The sequence below is a fragment of the Aethalodelphis obliquidens genome, unplaced genomic scaffold (assembly GCF_003676395.1).
Source record: "Aethalodelphis obliquidens isolate GAN/ISIS:26980383/991018 unplaced genomic scaffold, ASM367639v1 scaffold12, whole genome shotgun sequence".
NCBI lineage: Eukaryota > Metazoa > Chordata > Mammalia > Artiodactyla > Delphinidae > Aethalodelphis > Aethalodelphis obliquidens.
The window spans coordinates 43,318,216-43,330,781 of NW_020837956.1; the positions used below are offsets into that span (position 1 = coordinate 43,318,216).

Here is a 12,566-nt window from a genome sequence, read left to right on the forward strand (position 1 = left end):
GTTATAGGTCTATTTGGATTTTCTTCATGATTTAGTCTTGGGAGGTTTTATGTTTCTAGAAAGTTATTCAAGACTGCCACCGTAGTTGTCCTATTTTTAAAATTTCACATACATCATGGTAATTTCCCATTCCATAACATATCCTGTGGAAGCATGACTGTAAATGGTTGCATAATACTCCATCCCACAAGTATGTCATACATTATCTAACCTTCTTCCTGTTGTTGAATGTAGGTTGATTTCAACTGTTTGTCTGCAACGAATATCCTCATTCTGTGCACACATCTCTTCTTAGTTCCTTAGTATATATTCCTTGGAGTAGAGCTCCTGGATCATTGGGTCTGTAAGCATTATTTCCTGCTCTGACCTAATCTTTTGAGATGATGCCGAAGAGGAAATTAGGCTCAAATCTAAGCTACCAGTTGAGCAATGAGAACAATTTATTTAGAAAATTTTCTTGTCAGTATCTTATTACTCCAGTCTATTTATCCAGTTAGTTATCTGCTTAATAGAAAATTATGGATATAAATATAATTAGCTTTAATAGCAATAAATCTTAAATACAACTTTATAGTAGTTTTTATTCTTATGTTCAGTACTCATATGTGAATTCACGAACATTATTTAAAATGTGATAACAACTAGTCATAAACATCATAATCAAAACATTTATTTATTGAAAATTTGATCTGTACCAGACATAGTGCTAAGCCCTTTATATGCATAATCTCATTAACAAATGCCCTAACAGGTGGATGTAAGGAGCTCTAGTTTACAGAGGAGCAACCAGAGTCACTGAGAAGTCCAACCTGACAGCCTCTCCAGAAGCTAGAACCGAGACCTAAGCCTAGGTCTTTCTTTAACATTCATTTAGTGCTCACTACAAAGCAATGAATGTTCTAAGCTATAAAAATGAGGATTTTTACAAATGACAAAACAAAGACCCTGAGAGGTTTGTTATCTGTCCAATGGAACATAGCTAATAAATGGTGGACCCAGGCTCAGACGAATTCTGGATATCGTACGCTTAGGAGTTCTCCCTCCCTGATCTGCTGCAATTGCACATGAAGTGCAAAGGAGGAAAAGGAGCCACGTTGGGCTAAGCAATTAAGAAGATTTTTTTTCTCTGACTGACAATAGACCAGGCCGCCTGAGCAGAGAAAAGGCTGGACTTTGGGCTCCCACCTGGTCCCCCTCCACCAGTAGTACCCTATTGTGGGAAACAGTGTGTCCAACCCAGGAGCTGGCACCGGCTCCATCTCTCTCTCTCACCCTCAGGACCACAGTCATCTTTTCGCATCAGTGTGGCATTTTCTGGTCACACTAACTGGGTAGTCCGATTCTCAGGAGACCTGGTTTCTTGTGCTCCTGTCACTGACGACAGGATTTGACCTCACGGAAACTCAAGGTGCAAAGACGCATTTGGCACCTGCTGCGATGCTGGGCGGTTGGTGGTCAGTAGGCGCCAGTTTGCCAAACCTGTTGGAAATCATTCAGCTGCTGCTCCTGCTGACTCACCACAAGCCCCCTCTCGGTGCCCACTGGCATTTCTGGAAACATAATCAGACCCAGACCTAAGGCACCTTCCTGCCTGCGCCCCACGGGCTGCTGTGTTGCCCCGCACCAGGCGCACTCAGCCACAACTTTGAAAGGTCAGCCTATCTCGGAGTCGCGGCCTTAACGTGAGATAACGTGGACATTTCACTCGTCTGGCAGATATTTTTAGTCCTTTGTCCAACTTTTGAAAGAATGGAATTTTGGAAATGTTTCGCCTTAGACGTTTAGCATTCCTAGGCTGATTCACTACCCCGGTGAGCCCGTGGTTTCCCCGCTGCCCTGATTACGGTAAAAATAGCAGTCATTCTGGGAATTTGTTCAGGTTTTTTTCCAAATCCACTGAGCCTCGTCTCCGACACCACTGCTCTCCGGCGAGTCCCGGCACCAGGTGCTCCGGTCTGGTTAGGCCCCCCGTAGGCGCCTGGCGGAGTATGGACGCAGTCCAGGTCCCTACCCGGTTCCTGGGTTCTTACTACCTAACACATAGACGGACCTGACCTGCGACGCGTTTCCTTTCCTTGTTTATAGACTTTTCTTTCTGACAGTTAAGAGTAGTGCTCAGGTAGAGATTTAGGAAATTAAAGAGTCAGAAGTTTCCAAACACGCTGAGGTCACTTTAAGAATTCAAAGGACACGAGACACCTGCCGGGGTGGTGGGGGGGCCTTGAGCCGCTCTGCCCTCCCCCAGTCCGGAAATGCCAGCGTCCAACGGGGACCCGAGGCACTCCCAGGCTGGGAGGAGGCGGTGGATACCTGGATCTGAACCAACTCGATCCCTCCCCGTTCCTCTGCCCTGTGGCGCAGACTGGCCCTTCCAGCTCCGGAGCGCCGGGCTCCGCGCGCAGCCCCCTGGGGGCAGGTCCGCCCGCAGTCCTCCAGGCTACTGGCTGCCCGGAGCCAGTGTGGGCGGGGGCGGGAACCGGGAACCCGGCGCGCGGTGAGGGGCGGGGGCGGGAACAGGCGGGGAGGAGCCGGCGGGGCGGGGACCCAGGCAACTAGCCAATCCGCGCGGACTCGGGTTCGCCCAGGCTCCCGACTGGCCGGCGGGAACCGGGGAGCCGCTCCCCAGCACTCGCGGACTTCGGAATTGGCTGGCGGCCTGACGGGCGCCGCGGCCGCAGCGCGTTTCCGCAGTTTGTCGAGCCCCGGGGATGCGCGCCCTGCCAGCCCTGGACGCGCCCCCGAGCGAGCGCCTCCTGTCCCGGGACTCCGGGGCCCCCCGGGCCCGGGACCCGGCGGGGCCGACGCGCAGGAGCGCGGTGGAAAGGCTGGCAGCCGACCGCTCCAAGTACGTGCGGGGCCCGCCGGGAGCCGGCCCAGGCCCGGCTTGCGAGGGCAGCGGCCCCGGGGCGAGCGAAGGGCAGGCGGGCGACCCTCGGCCCCCGGCGCGCGTCCCCGGTGCGGTGGCGCGCAGGGCCATAGCGCGGAAGCCGCTGAGGCCGGACTCGCTGGTTATCTACCGACAGAAATGCGAGTTCGTCCGAGGGTCGGGAGCCGACAGCCCCAGGGGAGGCCTGGTGAAGAAGCTCTTCCCGGGGCCGGGCAAGGACAAGACGCCGGGGTGCCCCGGCACGTCCCGGGTGGGAGAGGAGGGCGGGGCCGGGGCCCAGGAGGCCGCCCCGACCGAACCCGGCCCCGTCGTGGCTCCCGCGGTGCCAGGGCCCTCCGCGCCCCCGGCTCCCGCCCCGCCGGTCAGGGCGCCCTCCAGAGTTCCGGCTGCGCCCCGGGGTCCGGAGCTGCTCGGGGCGAGGCACCGGGGGCTGCAGCGTTCGCAGTCCGACCTCAGCTCGCGCTACTCCGCGTCCTTGGCCGAATTTGACACCTTCTTCCAGTACTGCGGCCTGGAGCCCGAGGTGGTGGAGGCGATCGGCCGGGAGAACTTCTCCGCCGGGTCGGACGTCGTCGCCCTCAAGGTCCGCAGCGTGAGCGTCGCCACCTCCGACAGCGGCTTCTCCCGGCACAGCGGCGGCGACGAGGGGCTGCAGGAAGAAGAGCTCACGGAGCAGGTGCCCAGCACCACCTCGGTGGTCGAGAGGAACGCCCGCATCATCAAGTGGCTGTACACCTGTAAGAAGGCCAAGGAGACCCCCGGCCAGGGGCTGCAGGGCCCGGCGTGACCGCTGCGCCCCGGGAGACCCGGACCGAGGTTTGCGTCCAGAGAGGCCGGGAGGGGTGTGTGTGCGGCGTGCCTGTGAGGGCTTGGGGAGTGACCGAGCCGGGTAGATCCAGCCTTCTCAAGTAGCGAGGGACCCTAGGGATAGAGACGCAGAGGCTCCTGCGTCAGAGTGGCCGCTGCTGAAGAGCAGAAGGGCCGCCAGGCCAGGTCCCCGCAGGGCCTGCACCAGTTCTTTTGAGTGTGCGATTTCTGGCTGCCTGGAAAGGTAACACCATCCCAGTTGGTCTATTATTGTGAAAAGTGGAGAAACTGGGATTATAAATGCTCAGTTAGGAAGTGGTTTTACACCTCAGCAGTTATCCTGATTTGAACATAGCCTGAGAGCCCCAGTTCCTGTGGGCATCCAGAGCTTTGATGTGAGTTGACCGGTCAGCCTGTGGCCCTGGGGTGGGGCTGCCATCTCCCCTCCAGCAGAAAGGAAGGCTCTGCACTTCCTGGAGGCCTTTACCCAAGTGGGAGGGAGGAGAACTTCTCTACAGGATCTTGTCAGCAGTTTGACATTCATTTAGCTGCAGAGATCTTTATTTGGCTAAAGTTTGTTCAAATTGTTCTGAGACCTTCCTGCGGAGAGCCGCTGCAGCGTAGTTCACAGGAAGGAGCTTCGGTTTGTTGAACTGGAGCTGGACGAGATCGGAACTAGCATCTTACAGTCCTGCTTGGCAGTGATTCTGTATTTTATTTGCCTCTGACGATAATTTGGGAGGTAAATTTCTTCGCCTTGGGCGTCAGTAGCTCAGGGTTGATCGCAAGAAGTTCTTTTTCCCTGAGGAGCTAAGGAGTGCTTATCCTCACTGTCAGCTCTGTGGAGAGAGCACTTCCGGGGCTGGTGAAGAGAGAAGGGAAGGTACCTTTTCAGGGCTCTCTTTGGGAGCCAAGATTTTAAACATTGCAACATCTTGTTTTCTCTGACCCTGCACTGACAACCTGCTACAGGTGTTTGTGAAATTCACGTGGTGGAAGTATTTTTTCTGCCGTTGAGATGACTGATTGAACACACAGTATGTCTTCAGCGTGGTGGGGAGTCTGCCACAGACATGATGCACACAGCTCACCTGTGTCTGAGGCCTGGAAAAAGCCTGACTTCCCCTAGTGGCCATGGTCTTGGTACGGTTGTGACAATTCGCAAAAACAGAGGAGTTCATTGTTTCTCTTGAACTCAGAGGGGTCATGACTTAAGTGCTCCCTTGTAGTTCATTGAGGATTATTGCATTTCCACTAGGCTGAATCCCCAAGGAATGTATATAGGCAGTCAGAATTTAAACTAAAAGCACACATTAACTTGTACTTTTCACCGGTTGTGCTGGGAGCTGAGACGAGTGAATGCTGGCCAGGGTTAGGGTTGGCCATGAACACCCTGATGTGGAGGAAGGAAGCTGCAGAGGCCAGCATGTCCCAGAGGGATGTTGTGTAGGATGGAGCCCTCAGTGGGGAGTGGGGAGTGCTTCTGGTAGCAACCACTCCCGCACTTCTAGCTTCGTTGTCCATAAAACGAAGGTAGATAGCAGATGCTTTCCAGCCTCTACGCTTTACGATTCCACATAGTCAGTAATCTGTATGTCTGTGTTGCACGATTGAAACCCAGAAAAGGAAAACAAAAAAACTGTCGTCTATTGTAGTATGTAAAAAGTAAACTTACAAATAAGCTCCTTCCAAGTGGCCAGAGTGCACTGTACTTCATGCAAAGAGTGTAGGTGAAATTGGTGGTGCAAATAGTGCTGAAGTAACACAGTGGTGCGCAAACACACCAAAATAAAACCTGACACCAAAAAAATAAAAGCACTGTCCTCTGATCCATCAAGACCCAGCCCCACCTCACCCAGTGCTCACCGACAGTGCTCACCCACAGTGCTCACCCAGTGCTCACCCACAGTGCTCACCCAGTGCTCACCCAGTGCTCACCCACAGCGCTCACCCAGTGCTCCAGTGTGAAAGCTGAGAGGGAGTTTAGGATTCAGTCCATGAAGTAACTTTCCAAATAACCTTTCCTTTTAGGTCTGAGTCTGTGTAAGATTTAAGAAGGTTGGTTAGCCTGTAAGAACTTTCACTTTTATGACAGAGAAGTAGTTGAGGCAAGAGGGAAAGTGACACAGGTTTAGGAAACTGGCCAGGTGAGCCTCTGCAGAAGAACAGAGGTTCACTCACTCACCCTCTCCCTCCCTCTACATAACCCTGTTTGTTCAGGTGGGGGTCGGATGTCACCTGTATCCTGAGCTGTTTCATATTACTGCTCAGAGAAGGGAGATGGAATTGACACGGAACCTGCCCAGTTTTCTGTATGTCATTGGCAATCACCAGCACTGTAAAGATTTTCTCTACAAATTCACTCTCCTAGACCCAAAACAGCTCAGGTTATTTGAACTTCCACCCAGGACACCTAAGGGCTGGCTGCTCGGAGAACTGTGAGGAAGAAATGCATGTCCTTTCTCCAGCTCCACTGGGACTGGGACGATGTCTGCGCATGATCACGGCCCCTCAACTTGCCATTCGCAGACACGAAGCCCCCTCTGAAGAAGAGCCAGGAGAGCGCTTAGACCCTTCGTCTTCATTGGTGAGGGTCTTCTGGCAGCTTGAACAAAATGCAGCTGACCTTCTCCCACAGGATTACTTGGCCGAGATTAATTCCATAACTTCTGGAAGCTGTGGAAGCAAGACTACAAGGTGTAATTTTTCTCTAGTTTATCAGGACATTTGTGTTGGAGTCCATACGGATTCATTTTAAGATTTCATGAAAATTCAGAAAATTTGAGATGAACAAATATATGCTTTCTAAGTGAAAAAAGAAAACATTTTATATGGAGGGTTTTGTCCCCTTGCTAGATAGAGATATTATAAAGTAAAATAAAAATATCCCATCCAGAATTAAATAAAAGGTTCACAAATTTATTACCCCATGGAGTAAAAATATTTGCTTTCCAAAACTGAGGATATCAGAGCTGGAGAATGACTTGTAGAATCTGCATGCAGTCCCGCTGGGATCCATTAGTGATAGATAGTTACATGTGGATAATTTTGGTATTCTGTTTCCCAGTGTATAATTCCTGAAAACTGCTCTTCTGTCTACTGGTGTTCAGTCATCTTCCTGTGATTCAATTCATTAAAATGATAGGCCTGCCAAAATTTCGGTTTCTGGTTTTCTATCTTTTGCACAAATAAATGTTACCGATCTTAAAATTGTTAGAATGGTAACTTGCCCTTTGAATTAATTAGGGCTAAACATTGTTCGGTTTTAAGGCAAAAATCTCAGACATCTCCAGCTGTCTTCACATTTCTCTTTGATAGATGTGGGGCAACTGAAAGCTAGGGGGTAGAACTGTCTCACCATCTGCAAAGATGCCGTGGGGAGATAGCGCAAACAAACTGGGACACCCCTGAATTTCTGCTTCTTTCTTTTTTGACTAGCTGGGAAGCTCTGTAGTCACCAACTAAGAGTGCATTTTAGGTAAGCTAGTGGCTTGAGCTGTAATAAGGCTACCTACTCTGTCTTCAGGCCAGCCCCTGGGCCTTTTAGAGAGATTTGTGTTTGAAAGCAAAGAATCTGTTTGCCTCTAAAAATTTATTTGTACTGCTTCCTTTGTGTTCTGTTTTGTTGTCCAGCTCTGTGCTAGTGGGCGCTGGCCTTACCCATCAACATTCAAAGAAATTTTTCTTTACTTCCCCAGAAAAAGGCCTGCGGGGAGATGGATGCAGAGAAACCAGATGATAGCTGCTTTTGCCACTGATTTCTTTTCAAAATTTAAAATGTGCAAAGGAGATGCTTAAAATGCAGAAAATATCACAAAACCAAAAACTGCAGGGACCTGACTTCGTAGTTCAATGCTTGGCTTTATAACTTTTGCCTAGAATGGTGTTGATTGACAGCTTTTTCCTTATCCTCAGGAAGCAAGCCTTCCCGACAGTGGGGACTCCTTGAAGTACGTCTGGTTGATTGGGACCCCAGGGCCATCCTCACTGCCAGGTTTTGTCCAGTGTACCCAGGTGTCCATATGATTGCTGTTTTCCCAGGAATAAAGCACGCCATTGAAGAAGCCTAAGCAATTTCAGAAGGTTGGAAGTGCTATGGAGAAGATGGGGACATACAACTTGGAAATTAGCTGAGTTATAACACAGCTGTAGCTCTGGAAGATATTTTCTTGTGTTAGGTGGACCTATCCTTGCTTCCAGAGAGCAGCAGAAGAGGGAAAAACTGCTTGGAGATATTTTCAAGGGCATCTTTTTGAGTGGCTTGCTGACAAAGAGGTACAATTATACATTTTGATGATATCTAAATTAATTTTAAAAAGAAAAAAGGCAAAGAGCATGAAAAGCAAACACGAATGCCACGGTATTTACTTCTTCAATCATATTGGATGGATTGGCACCATTTAAATCAAAGTTCTGTGATCATAAGAAGTTATATTCTACACAAATACTATGGCTAACAAAGAGCAAACACATGCTCACACTTGCATACTCACACGTAGACCTCAATTTCTAAGCACCACTGCACCGTAAACTACAGTGAATTCCCAAATTGTGCAACTGATCATCTTATGAAATGAATCAGAAAGCACTTTTAAAACCACTTGAGAGCTGCAAGGTCATTCTGTGAACATCACTCCTGTTGGGTTGTAGACATGCAGAGGTACCAGTAAAAGATAAAGAGCTGAAATACTGCTCGGAAACCTTTTCTTGTACCTGGACAGTTCCTTGAGAGTTGGCAGAAGAATGTTGGAGCTTCCTTCCTTCAGATCAACAGCAGTGGTCCGCTTCTGCAGCACCGTTTAGAATATGGGCCTCCATGGTTCTCCTGTTCCCAGCTTCCAAAAGGATAAAAAGCCTCGGTTTAGACAGAGCATGGACTCATGACAGTGATGTGCCCTGCTCTCTGGTCTGATTCACACACCCACCTGTCAGGCAATCATTCCAAACTTGGCAACACTTCACCCTTCTCTGAAAAGGGTGTGTTTGAGACAAGGGTTAGCCTCTGGGTGTCCATAAGGAGTTACTGTGACCCTAAATCTGAACAAGCTCATGGCACTCAGAGTAAATAGATTTCAGATTCAGAAACTTCTGGGAGGAATTTTGTATCGATGATGACAACCCAAAGAAAACTTGTCACCTGGTCAAAGCTTACAATGTTTTGTCAAAATATGTCCCTTCAAGAATAAAATTATTAGAAGAATCGAGAGGGAAGAGAAATAGCTTTCTCAGTGGTAAAATATTTTATAAACCAATTTTGATACATTCATGTATTTGTTTAATATTGTATTCTATTTTTGTAACTGTTTTACTGTGAGAATATGTCCTTGAATTACTTAAATATTTATTTTTACATAGTTATTGGTCTTCAAATAGTTTTCCTACACTTCGTATGGTTTTAGTTTTTATCCGGATAATTTTAAATCATTCTCTCCTTGATTATCTTTTTGTATGTTGTTTAATTGAATTTCCAAATTTGACTGTAAGCAGAGTGTTCACTGCTCTAGAAAGTGCTCTGTGCTCTAGGGATTTGTTTTCAAGTAAAACACAGATGCGCATTTGGGGAGGCTCTGTTGGCTGATGGATGTACCTCTGTCAATGTAGTCTCTAGAAAGACAAAGATTCCCTGCTCTAAGAAATGTTTCCCTGTTGTTTTTTTAAAAATGCTGCTGTTCTGCTGTTCACTGGATTACACTTAGTTTAAAGATAATGTCAAAGATGAGAGGAGTTTTCTTTAAAGGACCTTTTCATACATGCAGTTCCCTTGTTTACAGGTTCCATTAATTTTATATGTGAATGCTGTAAGTAAAATTGTTATGTGCCTTTCTATTGTCAGAATAGGATGAACCGAAACCTAGCTCAGATTTATCTGAGATCAAAATGGTGCGGACTCTACCATCCGTGTAATAGATGAAAAAGAGAAAAACAAATTGGTTACCATTTAAAAGCACCAAGATCTTTGAGAAGCATTTGCACTTCAGTGGAGGCGACTCCTGGAAGGAGCTGTCAGGAACAGGGTATCCCCAGACCCCAGCAGGATGGGTTAACGCTCCCTCTTGTCCGTTCAGATTCATGCCTAAGCTCCGGGCCTGAGTGTGTGGTTGGAGGCCAGAGGTCCTTTCCTCACTGAATTACCCCAATTTGCTGAGTGACTTTGAGAAAATCAAACTGTGTAGCTCAATCTGAATGAAAAAGCTTGTAATTGCTTTTCACTATTGCGGCAAAATAGTTTCTTTTGTTCACAAAAGAATAGCTTCTCAGATAATATGATTAAGCACGATGGAGAGAAAAAATTATTGATACAGCATGGAAAATATCTTGGTAGTATCTATTTCATTAATACATGGGTACAGATCAGCAATGCCTCAGAGTGAAAGGTATTTATGTAACTGGAAAGTTTCCTCACTATATACTGATGCATATAGTTTCTAAACTGCTGGTCACTGACACTGGAATACAAAGAAGGATTTATCAAACGTTGCCCTTTTCAGTGGGTTAAAGGTGCAGTGCTGTAGTTGGTGATTCCGTAAGATATCAGGCCCAGACAATTGTTATGGCTGTTTCTGAATAGAGTTCATGTTTTCTGCACGCTACTTGCGACATGAGTGCAATATTGTATATTCTGTATCAAAGAAATAAAGTATTTTTTATCATTTTTAGTATTACTTTATGAATTTGTACAATGTGAAAAAACTGAAGCAAGAGTCTGCTTATTATAATTACTCAAATCTTTGGCTTTCTCCCTTTTTTCCTAATATCATCTCAGCAGATTATCAGTAGAAATGAGGAGCGCATTCTAAAATTTGACCCAGGAGAGCCATGTGGTGTCCGAAGTCTCCAGTTCTCCCTGGAGATGGAATGCAATAAAAACAGTTTGAATGTTTAGCACGTTGGTTTTCTTTGTTTCATCAGTCTTTTGTTTAAATTTCTTTCCTTCATGGTTTATTAATATTATCATTGTAAACTGGGTCCAAAGATAAAAATGAGAGTATAGTTTGTAACCTTTCCCATTAGTTAACTCCTTGGTGAAGGCAAACTCTACGTACAGCAGGTTTGCTCTCTGTATCTGCTGGTACTGGAGATGTAGGCCTGAGCCAGTGGGGAAGTCCAGTCTCTAGCTGATCCGGCTAAGCCAGGCCAGCTTCTTTTTCAGTCCTGCAGTGGCTTATGCACAAATCTACACAAGCATCCGAAGACAGGATTCTGGAGAATAGTTTACCCTGTATTTCCACGAAGACCATGGACAAGCCCCCGGGGACTGTGGAAACACTCTGATTGTAACTGTTCAGAACTGTCCCGACATCGTGCTACGTGGCTTCCATCACAGAATCCAACAGCAGCTGTCATTGTCTTCCTTCAGGTAAACGTGAGTTCTCACCTTTCTGTTTCCCTTTTTGAAAATTCGATAAGACGGAAGCAATGAAGTGATGCACAGCGGTTAGATGTTTCAACTTTGCTTGTGTTTTCTGTGATGAGATAAATTAATTTATATAATAGTTAAATGTTCCAGGTTGGAAATACTGAACAAGAAGGAAAGCAAATTCTCAACCAGGAGCTTATAACTCTGGTCGTGGAAGTAGGAGCAGTTCATGGGGAGAAAATACAGAAACACCAGGCAGTGCGCTCCTATCCAGTAATATTTTCTCTGCTACAATGTCCCCAATCCTACAATTGTCATCTTTGTGTCATCTCCTTGAAAATTGTCATTAAAATTGAAATGCTTTCTGAAGGGGAGAATGTATTTAGCCATTGATAACTATTCATCTTTAAGTCAAAACAGAATATTGATGTCTTTAGAAAGTGAGAACCCGAGCCACAGAAACAGATATGGAAAGACCGGAACCTTGGCTTTAGTATATAGCCTGTGGGATACTCAATTTTGAGCTTAAGTAGGACTCTTACTACAAGTGCCAGAATGGAAATTACGGTATCCACTAAATGCATACCCTGCTGTTGAAACACGCATGGTCCTGAGCAGTAGCGGCTATAATCAAGGACAACCCACTGATGACAGGAAGCAGATTCACCCACGTTCATGTATTGAGGAGCCAGGCACTGCAGTAGGCACTGGGGCTCCCCAGGCGCCCTGCCATGAGCGGCGTGTGTTCTAGGAGGAAGGTCGGATACTCAGTAAAGGGTAGATAGGCCAGCAGTTAGATGACAGACGTGGGAAACACGCAGATGGAAGGTGGGAGAGGGGATAAAGCGGAGTAAAGTGGAGCAGGCAGAAGTGAGCGGCGCCCTGAGCCAGACTCGCGGATTTCAATACGACCCTTCGCTTTGTAGTTTTTATTTATTGGCCAATGTGTCTGAACCATAAATGGAACCCAAAGTCCAAATCATATAAAAAGAGTCAAGCTACTGGGAAATAAAACATGCAAGTTACGAATGGTTTATTTTAATCCCTGGAGGCCCTTCACCCTTCAAATTCAGGTGAAGTCTAAACTGAATGAAAAGCAGAACGCGTTCCAAATGGGGCCTCGGGGCTTGGGCTGTATCCAGTCAGAACGTTGTTGATGGAGGACTGTGTGGCTTTCCTGGCTCTTAGAGGAAGTCCTCCTTTCAAATAGAATAAAAAGTCAAGACAGCAAAGAAGTGGTGACTGCCAGAGGGCAGAGCAGGCCCGCTCTCACGAAGGGGCGGTGTTTCCTCTGGTGACCTCTGAGGCCGTGTCGAGGACATGCCCTTGGAGGTAAACAGCTGGGTGCAGGCTGGGCCTCCTCTGCTTGGCAGTCAGGACTGCAGCGCCCACAGTCCGGAAAGGGGTGCATGCGCAGTGCCAAGTAGAGAGCTCTCAGGCCGCTTCCTTGCAGGTGTGAGTCAGGCACCAGAGAGGATGTCCGTGCAGCATCTGCTGAGGTGGGCAGGGACCCGG

The 12,566-nt window shown here is 47.5% G+C and overlaps 1 protein-coding gene across 2 annotated transcripts; it reads left to right on the forward strand.

Moving 5' to 3' along the window:
• The first annotated feature begins 2,551 nt into the window (after positions 1 to 2,551).
• On the forward strand, positions 2,552 to 10,346 carry FAM110C (family with sequence similarity 110 member C). Of its 2 annotated transcripts, none has more exons than XM_027113891.1 (2): positions 2,552 to 3,703; positions 7,393 to 10,346. In XM_027113891.1, exon 1 carries the CDS (start codon positions 2,709 to 2,711, stop codon positions 3,672 to 3,674), a length of 966 nt encoding a protein of 321 aa, XP_026969692.1. In that variant the 5' UTR covers positions 2,552 to 2,708; the 3' UTR covers positions 3,675 to 3,703; positions 7,393 to 10,346. The 2 variants fall into 2 exon arrangements, with proteins under 2 accessions (XP_026969692.1, XP_026969693.1); XM_027113892.1 differs by having other exon boundaries at positions 2,553 to 3,703; positions 7,610 to 10,346.
• Positions 10,347 to 12,566: the final 2,220 nt, after the last annotated feature.